The sequence below is a fragment of the Staurois parvus genome, unplaced genomic scaffold, assembly GCF_062004578.1.
Source record: "Staurois parvus isolate SC_StPar_1 unplaced genomic scaffold, SC_StPar_1.0 ptg000744l, whole genome shotgun sequence".
NCBI lineage: Eukaryota > Metazoa > Chordata > Amphibia > Anura > Ranidae > Staurois > Staurois parvus.
The window spans coordinates 2122218-2141302 of NW_028318540.1; the positions used below are offsets into that span (position 1 = coordinate 2122218).

The 19085-nt window shown below is 44.6% G+C and overlaps 1 protein-coding gene across 6 annotated transcripts in view; it reads left to right on the forward strand.

Moving 5' to 3' along the window:
* The window catches only part of KIF21B (kinesin family member 21B), a 400290-nt gene that overhangs the window by 76284 nt on the left and 304921 nt on the right, over positions 1 to 19085 (forward strand). For all 6 annotated transcript variants that reach the window (XM_089654112.1, XM_089654107.1, XM_089654109.1 and 3 more), the window contains exons 2-3: positions 12290 to 12512; positions 12752 to 12934. In XM_089654112.1, the coding sequence (XP_089510238.1) occupies positions 12290 to 12512; positions 12752 to 12934 (406 nt within the window). The remainder of the gene's footprint in view (positions 1 to 12289; positions 12513 to 12751; positions 12935 to 19085) is intronic.

Consider the following 19085-nt stretch of genomic DNA (forward strand, 5'->3'; position numbering starts at 1 on the left):
TAGGTAGGAGAATACAAGGTTGAGACAGTTACCATTAGAGTGAGTAGAAGCATGTGTCCATTGTTTTAGGTCAAAAGAAGTGGTTAGGGTCAGAAGTTTAGAGGTGTCAGGGGTGTTAAGATTAACAGGGATGTTGAAGTCACCAAGAATGGTTGTGGGAATTTCAGAAGAGAGAAAGTAAGACAACAAGGCATTGAAGTCATCAAGGAAGCTTGATACCGTTCCAGGAGGCCTATAGATCACAGCAATTCTTAAATTTTGCTTGAGGTGATTGTAGTCGTATTAGTGCACTTGCGACAGAAACAATTGAGTACTGTCTGTGATACTTTTTTTTTATTTGCACTAACATACAATTTTGAGGACAAAAAATTAAAACTTAAAAAAATTAAATCTAAAACTTTGTAACAGTACTTCTTGAACCTTGAAAAAGGGGACACTCCCCAAAAGCTTGTCTCAAAATTGTATGTTAGTGCAAATAAAAAAAAAGTATCACGTACAGTACTCAATTGTTTCTGTAGTAATTCTTAAAGAAACTGAAGAAAATAGACGAATAGAGTGAACTTCAAATGAAGAGAGGGACAGAGAGGGAGGTGAATAAAGGACCTGAAAAGTGCTTTGAGGGGATAGGAGGATTCCAACTCCACCTCCTTTCCATCCACTAGGCCTGGGAGAGTGAGTCCAGAGGAGATCACCATGGGAGAGGGCAGCAGGAGAAGGAAAGTCAGATTCATGAAGCCAGGTTTTCGTAATTGCAAGCGAGTTAAAGTAGTTTGTGATAAAAAGGTCATGGACAGAGGTAAGTTTGTTAAAGACAAAGCGGGCGTTCCAGAGGGCACATGAAAAGGGGAGGCTGATTCTAGGAAGAAGAGGAATAGTAACTAGAGTATGTGGATTGCAGCTGCTGTTAGAGCATAGGGGGTGCCGGGTGTGTTGATCAAAGGAAAAGTGTCCTGGAGGTTTTATTAGTATGTGGGTTCAGAATTAGCAGGAGTTGATGAGGACACTTGTAAGGTGAAGACAGGAGTGGGGGTGATATATATAAGTTGTGGGGTGGAGAAGAGGGGAGAAGAGGGGTGAAGGAGAGAGAGTTTGAAGAGAGAGGATACAACTGTGAGAAGGAAGAGTAGGGAGTGCATGTTAGAGTGGTGAGATGAAGAAGCAGACTGGATAACAGCTAAAAAAGCCGGATGGGGAACAGGTCACCTGTTGTCTGTTTAGTATTTGAAGTTGTCTACTTCTCGCTTTGTGCATTTGCTGAAATGCAGAGCCGAAGTGGAATGCTTATTACTTAATCCAAAATTAATACTTTACCCAAGATGATAGTTGTGAATGCTACCCCTGGCTGTGCCTCTCCTAAGAAAGGCCTAAATGTATACTGAGTTGGGTGGGGATATTGCCAATTAATCAATTAGGAATGCATAGCAGGGCAAACATGGCTAGCAAGGCAAACTTCTCACACCAAAGGAGGACTACAAGAGACAACAAGAGAGCTGGAGGGCAGAGTTGTAAAGATTAGGATCAGCTCATAAATTTGGGTTAGACAATAAGAGCAAAATATGGGCCAGAGTTAAAGATTTTTGAAGCAGTAAGACTGACCAATGAATCAGCTTCAGTTAGAGGTGAATTTTAAAAGCAGTATAGATTACCATATAGCAGTGCAGGGTGACTTAGCATTCATACATGGCATGGGTGATAGTACAGATGGATATTGCATGCAGACATTTACCTGTGATGGGATAGAGAAGAGTTATTCAGATGATGCAGAGTCAAAGTGCAATGCTCAATACTTAATCCAAGATGAATACTTTAGCCAAGATGATAGTTGCCAATGCTACCCCTGGCTGTGCTGCCTCTGGCTCAATAATAGCAGACACCTTTTGGGGGTCTATGGCAATTCCATTATATTATTAACCCCAGAAATTGAATGGTATGCTTTTCTAATTCCCACTTCTCTGCGTAAAATCCATGCTTCCTGAGCGTAGACAAGACCTTTTTAACATGTACTCGATGTAGCTCCAGTGAAGCAGAGAAGATTAAAATATCGTCCAGATAAATGATAAAAAAGTGATCCAGAAATTCTCTAGATAATGTTCACAAAATGCTGGAAGGTGGCCCAGGCATTGCACAGCCCAAAAGGCATAACATGATGTTTGAAATATCTAACACGGGTTTAGAAGTCTGTTTAGCATTTGTCCCTCTCTCTAATCCGGACTAGGTTGTAGGTGCTCCAAAGATCTAGTTTTGTGAACATTTGGGCAAATCAAAACCCTTGGAAGAGTTCAGGGATGAGGGGAAGCGGGTAGTGATTCTTAATGATGATTTTGTTTAGTTCTCTGTAGTCAATACAGGGCCTGAGCGTGTGGTCTTTTTTTTCCACAAAGAAAATCCCTGCTCCTGCGGGGGACGAAGATGGAGGAATGAATCCTTTTTCTAGATTCTCATCAAAATATTGTTGTAAGGCCTCCAATTCAATATCAGACTAGAGAAAGATTTGGCCAAAAGGGATCTCTGCACCTGGAAGCAACTCAATCAGAGAGTCATAAGACCGATGGGAAGGCATTGTCAGCTTTCTTCTTATCGAACACATTCAGGAAGTCATGACGGCAGTGGAAACAGCAGTGGAAGCAGGTAGGTCTGTAATACTGAGTCTGTTCAGATTGCCGCTCACGCAAATTGAGTAGAATGGCCAGTTGTATGAGATTTTCAAAAGTGGTGGCTCGGGCTAATTCATCCTTGAGTGCCTCAGACAGACCTAGTCATAACTGATATTTGAGCGTGGCTTCATTCCAATCTGCTGACCATTTACAGAACTCAATGGTATAGTCCTCTACAGGACAGCACCCCTGTTGTAACATATGAAGAGTGGCCTCAGCAGTGGCCATTCACTGGGGATCATCATAAAGTTGTGACATGGCCTCGAATGCTGAGAAGGAATTGAGGACCGGACTCTTTTGCTCCAAGAGGTGAGGTGCCCAGGACTGTGGTTCATCGGTGAGCAAAGAAATGATGAACCGCAATTTTAAAGTCTCGAAGGAGAACGTTCTTGGTTGAAGTGCAAGATACAGCTGGCATGCGTTCTTGTAGGCATCAGTCCTCAGAGAAGCATTCTGGTACAGGGACCACCACCATAAGAGTGGCAGCTGCATGGTCCGGTATAGGAGAAACTGGTACAGTGGCTCTGCCAGACGGGTTCTGGTCAGTAGAAGAAGTGGCAGCTGACAGGTTCTGCAGGTGACCTTCTAACTGGAAGTAGCCTTCTTAAAGATTCTTGACAGCTTGGGTGAGAGCCGGGATTTGCTGGCATAACACCTCTAGCGGAGAAGCACCTCTTTTGGCCTTTTACTGGTATTGCCACATACCTGGTCTTGAGGTCGAGATGATGCACTTGGGGGTTAAGACTATGCATGCATCATACATACTAGGGGGATACAACTGGGGGAATCAATGGTGGAGAAGGATCTGGGGGTTCAGGTAGATCACAAGCTTAATAATGGCATGCAATGCCAAGCTGCAGTTTCTAAAGCGAGCAAAATCCTCTCTTGTTTTAAAAGAGGTATAGACTCCAGAGAGAGAGAGATCATATTACTATAAAACCATAGAAAAATAAAGGCCTGAAAAGTAATAGGTATTGCCTGAAGTACACAGTTTGCTCAGAAACCAAAAAACCTGCAGCAAAAAAACGTGAAAAGAGATTCACAAAGAAAAGCGGTTACATGAAGGACAAATGCGATACTCAAATAATATTCAGAGATATGCCTTATTGGCAAAGTTGCACATAGAAGACAATTGAGTCAAGACTGCAAATAGCCATCACCTCAATAATGGACAATACATAAGACAACCTTAAAATAAAACATAAAAAAAGAGACATCATGGCAGGCCATAAGTAGTGCTATGCTATAGGGGCAACGACTCACAGGTCTTTTGCATCAATAGCAAAGGCACATCGCAATACACCACCACAGTGGGGAAATATATAGGAGATGAAAACATTTGCAGCAGGCTGTACATCAATGATATAGACATGTGAAACTCCAAGATTGCTGGAAATAGGAGCCAATTAGACAATGCTAAGGAGCTGGGATAGACCAACTATGATATACATCATACATGCAGAGTAATATCAAAAGATGACCATAAGGACATGCATATACATCTGGTACTTGTAAACCATAAATCAAATATCATTGCTGGAAAACACAGTCCTCATAGAGAGCCAATGTAGATGGCTACAATAGGCCATAAGTATGACATGGTAATCCTTGAAGAAATATAAATCAACATCCATTGTTGCATATATCTGATTATTATTTGAGTATCGCATTTGTCCTTCATGTAACTGCTTTGCTTTATGAATCTCTTTTCATGTTTTCTTGCTGCAGGTTTTTTGGTTTCCGGGCAAACTGTGTACTTCAGGCAATACCTATTACTTTTCTCTTTTTTATTTTTTACCTTTTTTATTTTAAGGTTGTCTTATGAATACAACCTTAAGTGTTGAGGTGATGGATAAAATCATTATTAACACCTCATCCGAAATATGCAGTTCAGTTTTGGGTACCAATTCACAAAAAGAACATTGGGGAACTTGAGAAAGTACAGAGAAAGGCAACCAAACTGATACGAGGCATGGAGGAGATCAGCTATGAGGAAAGATTAGAGGAACTGAATTTATTCTGTCTTGAGAAGAGGAGATTAAGGGGGGATATGATCAACATGTATAAATACATCAGTGGTTCATATAGTGAACTCGGTGTAAAGTTATTCATCCTGAGGTCATCACAGAGGACAAGGGGGCACTCTTTATGTCTGGAGGAAAAGGAATTTATTCTCCAAACACGGAAAGGTTTCTGCACAGTGAGAGCTGTGAAAATGTGGAATAGACTCCCTCACTAACTATATAACTATGAGAGGGCTTCCCTCGCGGCTGAGTGTACAACACCCCTAGAGATGGTGACAGGAGATACTGAGCCCAAAGAAGGGGTTACCAGCTGTATTGTAGTCAGATGAATCTGCAATGGTGATGGCTCTTCAGGTGGAAGCCAGGCAATGAAAGCAGCTGATCCAGGATGACGCACTGGAAAGTACAGACAGTTAAAAGCAGGCAGGATGAGGCAGGGGATACGGTCAGGAATGGAAGCCAAAGTCAGAGCACAGCGGTCAAGCAGAAGCGTGTTCGGAGGCAGGCCAGGATCATATAAACAGAAGTGCGAGCACCTTGAACATAGACCAGAAAAGCTGCTATGCACAAAAAGGTAACCAATATCACCCTGGAACATAAATAATATACAAAAAAGTGCAGCGCTGAAATAAATATGATATCAAAGTAAATCTATAAAATCAATAACTTAATAAGATCAATAAATATCCCATCTAAAATCAGATGATAAAAAAATTAATAAATATAATCAAAAGTTCCAATGTATAAACAATATATAAGATAAGGTGACTCTTGTGCTCTGGTGACTCTGGACCCGGTATCAGTGCAATAGTGGTAAAGGTAATGCGCACTCACCGGACGCACATATTAATTTCGCCTTATGTTATTAATCCAGATGTCATCAGATAGGAGAGGGTCAGGAGCTGGATGGTCTTCCCTCTAAGGTATGGTGGGTCATCAGACAGGATAATATGGGGTTGGTACAGGTGGTCCTCGTCCTCTAGGGTTCCCCCTTTCCAAAACCTGATGTTACTCTCTGGGTATGCAGATATCCACTCAAGGTGTAATGATTCGTCCTGGAGTAGTGGGTCATCTGATTTTTAAAAGGTGGCCACCGGAGCTCCACGTTGCTCCGGCGGCGTGACGTCATGGCGTGATGTGGCTCCTCCTGACGCGTATCGTGCTGAAACACGTCCTCAGAGGGGGGTCGCCAGGTGATGGCTTTTCAGGTGGAAGCCAGGCAATGAAAGCAGCTGATCCAGGATGACGCACTGGAAAGTACAGACAGTTAAAAGCAGGCAGGATGAGGCAGGAGACATGGTCAGGAATGGAAGCCAAGGTCAGAGCACAGCGGTCAAGCAGAAGCGTGTTCGGAGGCAGGCCAGGAACATACACAGGAGGCAATTGGGAACAGGTCCATAGAACAAGCCAGGAGAGAAGCAGGGGGATGTCCAGAAGCAAATCGGGTCAGTAACAGGAAATCCAGAGGTAACAAGGAACATGAGTATCAGGGAGCTGAAGACCAGTCAGCAAAGTCTGTGAGCATCTGTCCTCCTTATAAAGGCCAGAGGGCGCTAAGATCTATCGCACGTGACGTGCACTGTGAATGAATGTGCTCTGTGAACGAATGTTTGTGTGCCGTGAATGGACATGACTATGCAGGATATTGGTAAGTGTGTCAGGTCTCTGAGCCAATCTTCTCCGGCATATCACCTGACAATTGTCATTATGCATATGCACAAGATGAAGCACATGATATTTGTGCTTTCATTTCATCCATGTGCCAAACAAAATTATAGTCATTTTCTAGTAAAAAAAGGATTTTCCCCCCAACAGATGCCTGAAGTGTCATATGGTGTATTTGCAAGATGAAGTGCATGATGTCATGATGTTATCACCTACTCTCCTCTCCTTCAGGCGCACCCTGAAAACCCACCTCTTCAGGGAAGCCTACCCCGCCCTCTGCTAATTGCCGATCTCCTCCATTCTTCCTACCACTCCATCCCCCACAGCTTTTCCTCCCGTACCAGTATCCCCTCCCTCCTAGATTGTAAGCTCCAAGGAGCAGGGCCCTCGAACCACTCGTGTATCGCTTTGTATTGTTATTGTACTGTCTCATGTATTGTCTCCCATTGTAATGTACAGCGCTAAGCGAACTGTTGGCGCTATATAAATACTGTATAATAATAATAATGTCATGCTCTTCATCTCTTGAATGCACAGGATCACAGACATTTTTAAAATTGTTATGGGTACCCAGGCAGTACCTAGCAAGACAAAAATTGGCAAGTATGAAGAAAAAGTCACAAGGATATAGGCAAATATGATAGTTTATCTCCTCTTTATTCCGGTACATATGTTTATAAAGTAGGGATGGAGAGGAAGGTCTTTAATATAATTGTTGGCTTTGTTACTATTTAACTAGCAGGGCCCTCTGAATCCTCCTGTATTATTTTTGTATTGCAATTGTACTTTCTGCCCTTATGTTGTAAAGCATTGCGTAATCTGTTTGTGCTATATAAATCCTGTATAATAATTATAGTAATAATTTGTACGTTGCATAGTCTTCACAATATAAAATTCAAAACCATATAGTTTATTCAATGGTTGTGAAGGAAATTACTTTAGTACTCAGCAGTGGCGTCCTGAGGCAGATTCGGGGGGTGCGGTCCGCACCAGGTGACACCGACCGCATGGGGTGACACTGGACCCGTTCCACAAAAAGGTAAGTTGTATAGCAAGCCGACGATCCCCGCAGGATGGATCTGATCCATCCTGCGGGGATCATCGGCTTTCTTTACAACTTACCTTTTCTTGGAGCGGGTCTGGTGTGACTCCGTATAGGTTGCAAGCCGTATAGGTTGAAAGCCGACAATCCCTGCTTACCTTTTCTTGGAGCGGGTCCGGTGTCACTCCGTATAGGTTGTCACTCCGTATAGGTTGAAAGCTGACGATCCCTGCAGGATGCATAGGATCTGCGGATTGAGCATACAGGATCGGAGTCCGATCCATTATGCTCAATCCGCAGATCCGATCCATTCTGCGGGGATCGTCGGAGAGGGTGTCACCAAGTGTTACCGCACCGGGTGACACCTACCCTAGGGACGCTTCTAGTACTCAGTTCAGAACTTTTCTTCCAAGTATATTAGGAACAATTGTCCATTTTTCCATTAAATAGCATAATACAAAGTGCAAAAGGTAACGCTGTGTCACAGTGGCTCTCACAAGCGCGAATCTCTCCACACAGTAGAATGAGATATGCTTCAATACGTAGCACAGACTCATCCAAGTGGTAAAAGTCAAACAATGTGAGCAGTACAGTGTTCACAAGGGAGCCCTAATCTACTTAAATTGATATGTGTCATGAGCTTTCTGTTACTCTCACCCTCTTGCCACAGGACACTGTTGTGTGACCTTATTTATGGGGCTAGTAAACGGTATATATACTGCGATTGAATACTAAACATACCAGAAAGAGAGAGACAATGTGTGTGCTTGTGAGTTGCGTGTGTCTATTATAAAATTATGTTACAGGCAAATAGTATCACTTTTGTTCCATTTGTCTTGGCTGCAATTTTATCACATTCGCTCTAGTTACTGTGTTTGACTAAATTATATCCTTTGGTAAAGCTCTAATCAAGTCAAATATAAGGCATCATGTACACTGGACAATTTTAACACTGCTGTTTAGGGGTGCCTGGTGTTTTTTTTTCCTTGCCTGTAAACACCCCTATGTTAGCCTATGTGCCCATACACAGATACTGTAAGTGTTTAGAGCAGGGTTTCTCAACCAGGGTGGAGAAACCCTGAGGTTGCCAGGGGTTCCTTGAGCAATGAGCCGTTTTTGCCTCTCAGGTAAGTTCCTCCTGACACCATTGATCATTTTAGCGTTCTGTAAGGGGGTAATTCTTCCCAGTGACCATAAGTGTAAGGAGCATTGTTACCTCACTAATGTATCATGAATTGTAGATAAAGTCATTTTTAGCAGGGGTTCCCTGAGACCAGAAAGTTATGTCAAGGTTTCCTCTGCGTTGAAAAGGTTCAGAAAGGCTGGTTTAGAGGCAGGGGAGTCTAGAGGCAGAAAAAAAAACTGCTGTCAGCACTTCCAAGATCAGTAGCTTTTTGGCAGTGTTATGTCATAGTTTTCACCAGCATTTTCAGTGACAAAAACTAAAAGAAAATCAATTATAATTTTCGTCAATTGACGAAAATCAATTCCAATTTTTGAAAAAAGAACAAAAATGTGAGAGAGGGACATTTACCTACATGAACTTCCACTTTGAACTGCTTTAACTGTGAACAGTAAACTGATTTTTATTGTGGAAATAAGCATTACCCTCGAGTACTGGTTTAGTTATGCTGTGCTTGTAGCTGTAGAAATGTTTTGTTGTGTTCTGATAGTTGAACTGTTAAAGTTCATGTGAAATGTGCAATGGCATTACAGGCAATAGAGTTCACATTTTTTATATATATATATATATATATATATATATATATATATATATATATTTTAAAGTTACACTTCTGACAAAACTTAGTTTTATTTATAAAGATGTTATACATCACAACGGCTAATTCTGTGTCTGTAGTGCATGTACAAAAACCTTAATACCGTAAATAATAACATGTTGTTAGATTTTTACTCCAGGAGTATATAATTGGAAATTCTAGAGAAATGCTTAAATAATGCATTGCAATTTAAGTAAACCCATTATATTTTAGTTGACTAAAATGTACTGGAGAATATAGTCGACTAAAATACGACTAAAACTAAAACAATTCACATGACTAAAATGGCATTTTAGTCAAAACACTAAGTAGAAATTTGACATAAAAATTAACACTGCTTTTTGGTAGAAAAAAACGCTTCATGTATCTAAATGTGTGTTAAAACTAAGCACGTTTAGCACTTGAGCATTAATTTCAATAGCCAGAATAAGGTATTATTCTGGCCAATTAATTAAAGCCCAAGCGATTGGCACGCCTGTATGCGTTACACATGCTTACAAAAGCATTTTTTTCTGACAAAATGCTGCTGCCAGGAGGAAAGGCATGTAGGAGAGATGCCTAAACATAAAGTGTGCATGAGGCCTACAATGTACTTTAAATGCCAGTTAAAACAATGATGTACAGTATGTATTACAGATACAGTAGAATGGAAGAGAGGGATTGGTACCTGGGGTGTTGATAGAATTGCCAAAAACTTGGTATAACTTATACCTTACGTAAGGGAAAAAATGTCGGTACTGAACTAGGGGTGTGCTTTTAGGGGATGGTTACAGAAGTATGCAACCGAGGAAGTTTGAAGGGGGAAATTATGGTAAGGAAAATTTGTTTTTTTTATTAACTGCAAACAATTGCCTTTGTGTTAGCCCTACAATTGTTTAATTTTATTATTATTTATTTAAAGAAAACCTGTCAGGGGTTTAATTCCTGCTGTAACAGCAACAAGCATCCTGTGCAAAGATCAAAAGTCAATAATTGTACTATGCGTATTAGGTGGTCCCAGCCCATTGGTGGCCCTGAGGTCAGTGAACACCTTGCTCAGGACTATATAATATACAAAATTATGTATAGAGTGCAGGGGTCAGGAGGAGTGAGTAACATATAAAACAGCATATAGAGTACTGCAGTCAGGATGAACCCTGCATTCACATCAGAGTCCCACCTTATATCAAAGACTCCAGCTTTCCCCTTTACATCAATGTTCCAAGAGTCCCTCCTTACATCAGAGTCCCCAGTGTTCCACCTTACACCAGGTGCCCCCCTAACATCAGAGTTCCCCTTTACACCATGGACTTTCTCCTTACACAAGAGTCCTCAGAGTTCCTTCTTTCATTACAGTCTACAGGATTTCCTCTTACATCAGAATCTACAGGGCTCCCCCTTACATCAGAGTATGCATAGTTCCCCTTTACAATAGAGTTCTCCTTTACATTAGACTCCACAAAGTTCCCCCTTACATCAGTGTTCCCCTTTACATCAGAGTCCAGAGAGGTTCCCCTTACATCAGAGTCTGCAGAGTTCCCCCTTACAATACAAGTGGGACCTCTGTGGACCATGATAAACAGGGGAACTTTGATGTCATGGAGAATGCTGCGGATTTTGGTGTAGAGAGGAATGCTGCAGACTGATATAAGGGGATCACTGGTCACCAGAGCCCCCCCTTACACAATAGTTCCCAGAGTTCCCCTTACATCATAATCCACATAGTAACCCCTTACATCAGAGTTCTACTTTGCATCAGAATTTGCAGAGTTCCCCCTTACAGTGCAAGGTGGATCTCTGCCGACCACGATGTAAAGAAGGACTTTGATGTCAGGGGGAATGATGCAGATTTTGATGTAAAGAGGAACGCTGCAGACTTTGATGTAAATGGGAACTCTGATGTAAGGGGGGACACTGCAGACCATGATGTAAAGGGGAACTCTGATGTAAGGTGGCCTCTGTTCACCAGAACCCCCCTTGCATCACAGTCTCTAGCATTCACCTTTACATTAGGGTCTGCAGAGGTTCCCCTTGCATTGTAAGGAGAAATCCTACAGACTCTGATGTAAAGGGGATTTCTGATTTAAGGGTGAACGCTGGTAACCAGAGCCTCCCCTCACATCTCTGTTGAGGGGGTGATGTTGCAGTATGTACACAGTGACCTATTCTGTGTGATCCACCCTCCCCTTCTCTATCCTCTGTGTGCAGGACAGTTGTGCAGAGACTCCTCCACTCTGATCTCTGACAGGGACTCACTGCCTGTGCCCTCTCCGCTCCACCTAGAGAGAGTCTGGCTCTCCCCGACCCAAACTCCTCCGCTCACTTCCCTCCTTCAGTAACTACTGAAGAGGGTTGGCTCTGCTCACAGTATCTGCAGCCTGACTGACCCTGTCACATGTGCACCATAGGGCAGGCCAGCACTACCTCTTCAAAGTCCAACCATACCCCCTCCCAAATCCTGCCCAATTACTGCCAGTCTGGAGTCACAAATAGAGCCACCTGATCAGCTGCTGGGGGAGGAGGCAGATGGAGAGTTATCTGTCCCCAGTGTTCTGAGTGCTGCGAGCCCACCTGGTAGCACACAGCCTCGGTGTAAATTCACTTCAACTGTCCGTGACCGACCTTGATTTCCTGGACGCAGCTCAGAACAACGTTGAGTCGGGATAGCATTTGACGATCCATGAGTGTCCTGGACAATTTGGGACAGTTGACTACTATATTTTGTAAGTCTGAGATCCTGGCCACTCCACGAAAGACCTGGAGCATATGCTTTTTGTACAACTTATTTATCAACAATTAAAATTATCTTGGGCCCTTTCATCTGTTTTTGGTCTGGGGCTACTTTCTGTGTTGTCTGTGTTTTTTTACTACGATGCTGGCAGGGACATGTTGATAGAGGGGCAGAGCACAATCATCACGCGCTGGAGGTTGCAGGGTTCTTAAATGACACTTGGCAAGAGGTCAAAATAACAGAAATAACCGTTTTAATCCTCTTTCATGCTGGTTACAGCCAAAATAATCTTTTAATCTTAAAACAGGTTTGCTGTTTAATAAAAAAAAAGGTTGTTAGCTTAATGAACCATTTTACAATTCAAACATTTTACATGTTACTTATGCAATTCTTTCATTTATCAATTCATCCAGGATCCGCCCTCAGAGCAGTAAAGAAGAAGCAGAAGGATGCCATATATGTACCTGGGTTTATCCTGGAGAACCCCAGGTACTTCTGGGTAAAGACAAGGCCTTCACGTATGATTATGTGTTTGATACGGACACCGAACAACTTAAAATCTACGACACTTGTGTACACAGCTTGGTAGAGGGATGTTTCCAGGGTTACAATGCAACCGTGCTGGCATATGGTCAGGTATGTGTGTATATAAAATATTCAGATTTTTAAATATTCTTAATTTCTACAGTATCTGTTATGTTTACCAGGTGTCTGCTATTTCTGCTTTGCCCTCCACATTGTTGTTTTGTGTGCTTTTAACTTGTTTCCCTATTTTTTGCATTATATTAATTATCTTCTGTTTTAACACTGTTACTATGAGAATTAAGCCTCAAATGTTTCTTTCATTGATTTTTTTAACTTATTTTTTATTCCAGACAGGTGCGGGGAAGACTTACACGATGGGCAGTGGCTTTGACCTTGTGGTAAGCGATACCGAACTTGGCATCATTCCCCGTGCTGTCCGACAGCTCTTCAACACAATTCAGGAAAGAATATCTAGAGCCCATGAAAGTGGAAAGCCTGAACCCAGCTTCAAAGTCAGTGCACAGTTTCTGGAGGTAGGTGAAGACAATACTGTCAAGACATAGACAAGTTGCATAGTTTTCTTCATTAGTACAAGCTTTTTTTTTTATAACTTATACCACGTATGGAAATATGGATAATATTGGATAATATTCCAAATATGGAAGAAAGGTAAGGTTAAAGAATATGTCCTTTAAAGTGGTTGTAAAGGCAGAAGATTTTTTACCTTCATGCATTCTATGCATGAAGGTAAAAAAAAGAAAACTTCTGTGTGCTGCTCTCCCCTCACCCCACCCAATACTCACCTGAGCCCTCTCTCCATCCAGCGATGTGCATGAGAGCCTTGGCTGTCCTAGGACTCCCTCTCCACCTTGCCTGAGACAATAATGGGAGCCATTGGCCCCAACTGCTGTCAATCCCAGTCAGTGAGCCAATGAAGAGAGAGTGCGGGGTGGGGCAGCTCTGTATGTCTCATGGATGCATAGAGCTGGACTTGGGAGTGAGCACGCACCAGTGCCCCCATAGCATACAGCTATTGGGGGCTTTGGTGAAGGGGGAGGAGACAGGAGCGCCGTAGGAGACTCAAGAAGATCAGCTTGCTTTGGGGGCACCCGAGCAGGCTCACTCCAGCCGCTGCTCTGTGTGGCCAGTGATTGACAGTAGACAAAACCAATGGCTCCTGCTGCCTCAGTCAATAAGGAGGGAGAGTGCCGAGGCTCTCGTGCACAACGCTGGATCGAGATGGGGCTCAGGTACGTTTAAAGGTGGCTGGGGGGACGCTGCTGCACACAAAGTTTTGTACCTTAGGTAAAAAACTGTGAGCCTCTACAATCACTTTAAGGAGGGTGTTAGGGTCACAGGAATGAGGAATTTTTTTTATTTTTTTTTTCATTTTAGGAATATTCATTAGATGTTCTCATTGTTAATGTTGTTAAATCAGCATTCAATTTTTACCAGTGACGAGAAAATTCAAAAGAGCAGGATGGAAATTTTTTCTCGAAGGAGCAAATTTTTTTTGGACTGTGATTTTCTGTAGAGAAAATCCATTACTTCCAAAATCAAATGTTAAAAGCAAACAACATTTTGAAGTATTTTTAAACAATTGTCAATCATCAAATGTACTGAGAATTATAATACAATTTTTTGTATGAAAGTTTGTACGAACATTCATTTGAAAATCTGTTAGTGTATGGCCAGTTTAAATGTAGGATTAATAGAAGGTATGATTAATAGGAGGTAGGATTAATAGGAGGGTCAGTGTTAAGCTAACCATACATGTTACCATCTGATCATACAATCTGTGTACAATCAACTTTGTAAAAGGAGGACCTATCTAGATCATTCAATTTATTTTTATCCAGTGAGGCAGAACTTTGCATTGTATAGTTTTTGGTAGATCTAAAGGAGATTGTGCAGTCAGATTGTAACATGCATGGTGAGTAGAGATGAGCGAATTGAAGTAGGCGAAGTGGAATTCGAGTCGAATATTGGAAAATTTTCGATTCGCGCCGAATCCGAAAAAATCAAAATTTTTTCTAAAATGGCGGCGGACATGTGCGGCGACGGAGCGGGGATGTCTGGGAAGGCGCGCAGACAAGGCGCGCTGACCCATAATGCATTCCTTAATGACATGTGATCGCATTAGCCAATCAGCAGCCAGCCAGCCAACACTGTGTAATGGTCGAGCTATAAATAGCGGCCATTTTAGAATTCTTCATTTGCCTCCAGTCATTCAAGAGAGGCAGACCGCTCTGTATTAGGGACAGAGTTAGGGCCACAGAAACGTTACTTGGGGACAGAGAAACGTTACTTAGGGACAGAGAAGCATTACTCAGGGACACAGAATTGTTAATGAGGGCCACAGAATCGTTACTTAGGGCCAAAGAAACGCTAGTTAGGGCCACAGAATTGTTACTCAGGGACAGACAGAATTGTTACTGAGTGCCAGAGAATTGTTACTTAGGGCCACAGAAACGTTAGTTAGGGCCACAGAATTGTTACTCAGGGACAGACACAGAATTGTTACTGAGGGCCACAGAACTGTTACTTAGGGCCCCAGAAACATTATTAGGGCCACAGAATTGTTACTCAGGGACAGACAGAATTGTTACTGAGTGCCACAGAATTGTTACTTAGGGCCACAGAAACGTTAGTTAGGGCCACAGAATTGTTACTCAGGGACAGACACAGAATTGTTACTGAGGGCCACAGAACTGTTACTTAGGGCCACAGAAACGTTAGTTAGGGCCACAGAATTGTTACTCAGGGACAGACACAGAATTGTTACTGAGGGCCACAGAACTGTTACTTAGGGCCACAGAAACGTTAGTTAGGGCCACAGAATTGTTACTCAGGGACAGACACAGAATTGTTACTGAGGGCCACAGAATTGTTACTTAGGGCCACAGAAACGTTACTCAGGGACACAGAATTGTTACTGAGGGCCACAGAACTGTTACTTAGGGCCACAGAAACGTTGGTTAGGGCCACAGAATTGTTACTCAGGGACAGACACAGAATTGTTACTGAGGGCCACAGAATTGTTACTTAGGGCCACAGAAACGTTACTCAGGGACACAGAATTGTTACTGAGGGCCACAGAACCGTTACTTAGGGCCACAGAATTGTTACTCAGGGACAGACACAGAATTGTTACTCAGGGACACAGAATTGTTACTGAGGGCCACAGAACCGTTACTTAGGGCCACAGAAACGTTACTCAGGGACACAGAATTGTTACTGAGGGCCACATAACCGTTACTTAGGGCCACATAATTGTTACTCAGGGACAGACACAGAATTGTTACTGAGGGACACAGAATTGTTACTGAGGGCCACAACCGTTACTTAGGGCCACAGAATTGTTACTCAGGGACACAGAATTGTTACTGAGGGCCACAGAACTGTTACTTAGGGCCACAGAATTGTTACTCGGACAGACACAGAATTGTTACTCAGGGACACAGAATTGTTACTGAGGGCCACAGAACCGTTACTTAGGGCCACAGAATTGTTACTCAGGGACACAGAATTGTTACTGAGGGCCACAGAACTGTTACTTAGGGCCACAGAATTGTTACTCAGGGACACAGAATTGTTACTGAGGGCCACAGAACTGTTACTTAGGGCCACAGAATTGTTACTCGGACAGACACAGAATTGTTACTCAGGGACACAGAATTGTTACTGAGGGCCACAGAACCGTTACTTAGGGCCACATAAACGTTAATCAGGGACACAGAATTGTTACTGAGGGCCACAGAACTGTTACTTAGGGCCACAGAATTGTTACTGAGGGACAGACACAGAATTGTTACTGAGGGACACAGAATTGGTACTGAGGGCCACAGAACCGTTACTTAGGGCCGCAGAATTGTTACTCAGGGACAGACACAGAATTGTTACTCAGGGACACAGAATTGTTACTCAGGGACACAGAATCGTTGAATTAAAGAGTATGTCAGACAACATGCAGAGGAGTGGCAGAGGAGGCAATGTTTTAGGAGCGAGCAGACGTGGCAGCAGAGGAAGGGGTCGAGGCAGCACTATTCGCAGCCAGAGGCCAGTGCTCCCGGTGTCATCCAGCGGTCGTGTCTCCACCGACAACCCTGCCGTCATCGATTGGTTGGCTCGGTCGTCTTCCTCTTCCCAGGTCACCTCTGACACCTACAGCCAACGGTCGGTGGGTACGTCAGACACAACCGTTAGTTGGCATGGCCCGGGACCAAGCCCACTGAAATCACGTGTCCTCTACCTGCCCCTGTCCTTTGGTGTTCCCTCACCAAGCGAAGTATCGCATGCTGTGGGCTCAGCCCCACTGTACAGTGAGGAAGAGCTAACAGAGGGCGGTCAGGAACGGGGGGAGACATCCGCCTTTTCAGCAGCCAGGCGAAGAAGTAGTGGCGAGGAGAGTGGCTCGGTAGCCGGTCTAGAGACAGGTCTGTCTCCTGACCCAGACGCAGCCGAGGGGGCTAGTAGTGAGGCGGAGACCCTACTTGATGATGAGGAGGTTGATCGCACTTGGCAGCCTCGTCGTCATCAGGCAATTTCTTCCGCATCATCAGGAGAAGAGGGTGGCAGCTTGGCAGCGAGCGAAACAGTCGGTGGGTTGCCCAGGAGGCAGCAGGGTCGCAGCAGTGTCAGTGGAGGCAAACGGCCACGGAGTAGAGCACCAGCTCCACTGCAGCCTACCACCACGGCCAGTAGTGGTGCCGGTGTGCACGGAGGAAGCAGCAGTCAGCCAGTGAGGAGTATCGGGGGCAAAGTTTCCTACTCGGCGGTGTGGCAATTTTTCGTCAAGCCGCCCGAGGAAGTAAACGTAGTCGTATGTCGACTATGTGGCCAGAAAGTCAAGCGTGGCCAGGGGGCCCATGTTGGGACTACAGCGTTGCGGCAGCATATGCAGCGTCGCCATTTGGTGGCCTGGGAAAACCGTGATAAAGATACGGCGGTTCTGCCCGCCCCAGCCCCCGCTCCATCACCCACTCCGTTACTTGCTCCGTCACCCGACGTCAATCGCCCTCCATCAGCCAGTCAAGGCTCCAACACCTCTGCTGAGGGGAGTTGTCGCTCGTTGGCATCTTCCGCTCGTTCAGATGCTCCTTCTCCTGCTACTCCTCTTCACGGATTCCGTCAGCAGTCTTTCTTGGAATCCGTTTCCAAGAGACAACAGTTTGCGAGCACGCACCCGACGGTGCAAAAGCTGAACGTCCTCCTGTCCAAGTTGCTGGTGCTGCAGTCCCTCCCTTTCCAAGTGGTGGACTCAGCACCTTTCCGAGAAATGATGGCTTGTGCCGCGCCGCGGTGGAGAGTGCCAAGCCGTCATTTCTTCGCCAAAAAGGCAGTGCCAGCCCTGCATTCACATGTAGAAGAGATGGTGGGCCAGTCTTTGAGCATGTCGGTCTCTGCCAAAGTGCACGGCAGCGCCGACGTGTGGAGCTGTAACTACGGTCAGGGACAGTACATGTCATTTACGGCCCACTGGGTGAACGTGGTGCCGTCACAGCCGCACCAGCAACTTGGACAGGTCACGCCGCTCTTGCCTCCACGTTTGCACGTCCTTGGTCCACAAAAGATGTCCGCCTCTACCACCTCTTCTTCCGCCGTGTCCTCAGCCGCCACCCCCGTGCCAAGTCCCATTACCCGACCGGCATATCACATGTGCAGGGCGCAACGGTGTCACGCTGTTCTGCACCTGGTATGCCTTGGCGAACGTAGTCACACAGGGGAGGAACTTCTCAGTGTAATGAACAGAGAAATCGACAGATGGCTGTCTCCGCGCAAACTGAAAATCGGAACCATGTTGACCGACAACGGAAAGAACATGGTGTCTGCTCTGCGTCAAGGAAGGTTGTGCCATGCGCCATGCATGGCTCACGTGTTCAATCTGGTTGTGAAGCGGTTCCTAAAATCCACCATCCCACTGCAAGACATCCTTAAAATGTCACGTAAACTTTGCATGCATTTCAGCCATTCCTACACCGCAAAGCACACCCTCCTTGAGCTGCAGCGGCAGAACGGAATTCCACATCATCGCCTGATCTGCGACGTTGCAACAAGGTGGAATTCAACCCTACACATGTTAGACCGCCTTTACGAGCAGCGAAAGGCCATCACCGATTTCCTGATGTTACAAGCGGATAAAGGTACTCCCCTGTGTAACTTCGATGTCAGCCATTGGCAGCTCATGCGTGACACCTGCCGCTTGCTCAGGCCCTTTGAGGAGGCCACGCTATTCGTGAGTCGGCAGGACTATGGGATGAACGACGTCATTCCTCTGTTGCACGTCCTTGAACAAATGCTGTTAACAATGGCTGGTCAGGGTGCGGTAGACGTGGCGCACAGATCTCAACGCCACATGACCCCTGTGGGGGCAGGACAGGAAGAAGAGGAGGAGGTAGAGGAGGACATTTGTGCTCAGGAATTATTGAGTGAAATGGGTGGTTTTTCCACTCAGCGGACAAGAGTGGAGGAGCAGGAGCATCTGGTAGAGGAGGAGGAGGAGACAGAGGACCCAGACGCACCGTGGCAGTATGCTGTGGAGATGGAGGCAGGGAGTCCCTCGCATTCCTTGGCACAAATGGCCCATAGCATGCTCGGTTGCTTGCGTAGCGACAGCCGAATAATAACCATCAGACAGAGGGATGACTTTTGGCTGTCCACCTTGTTGGACCCTCGCTACCGTTC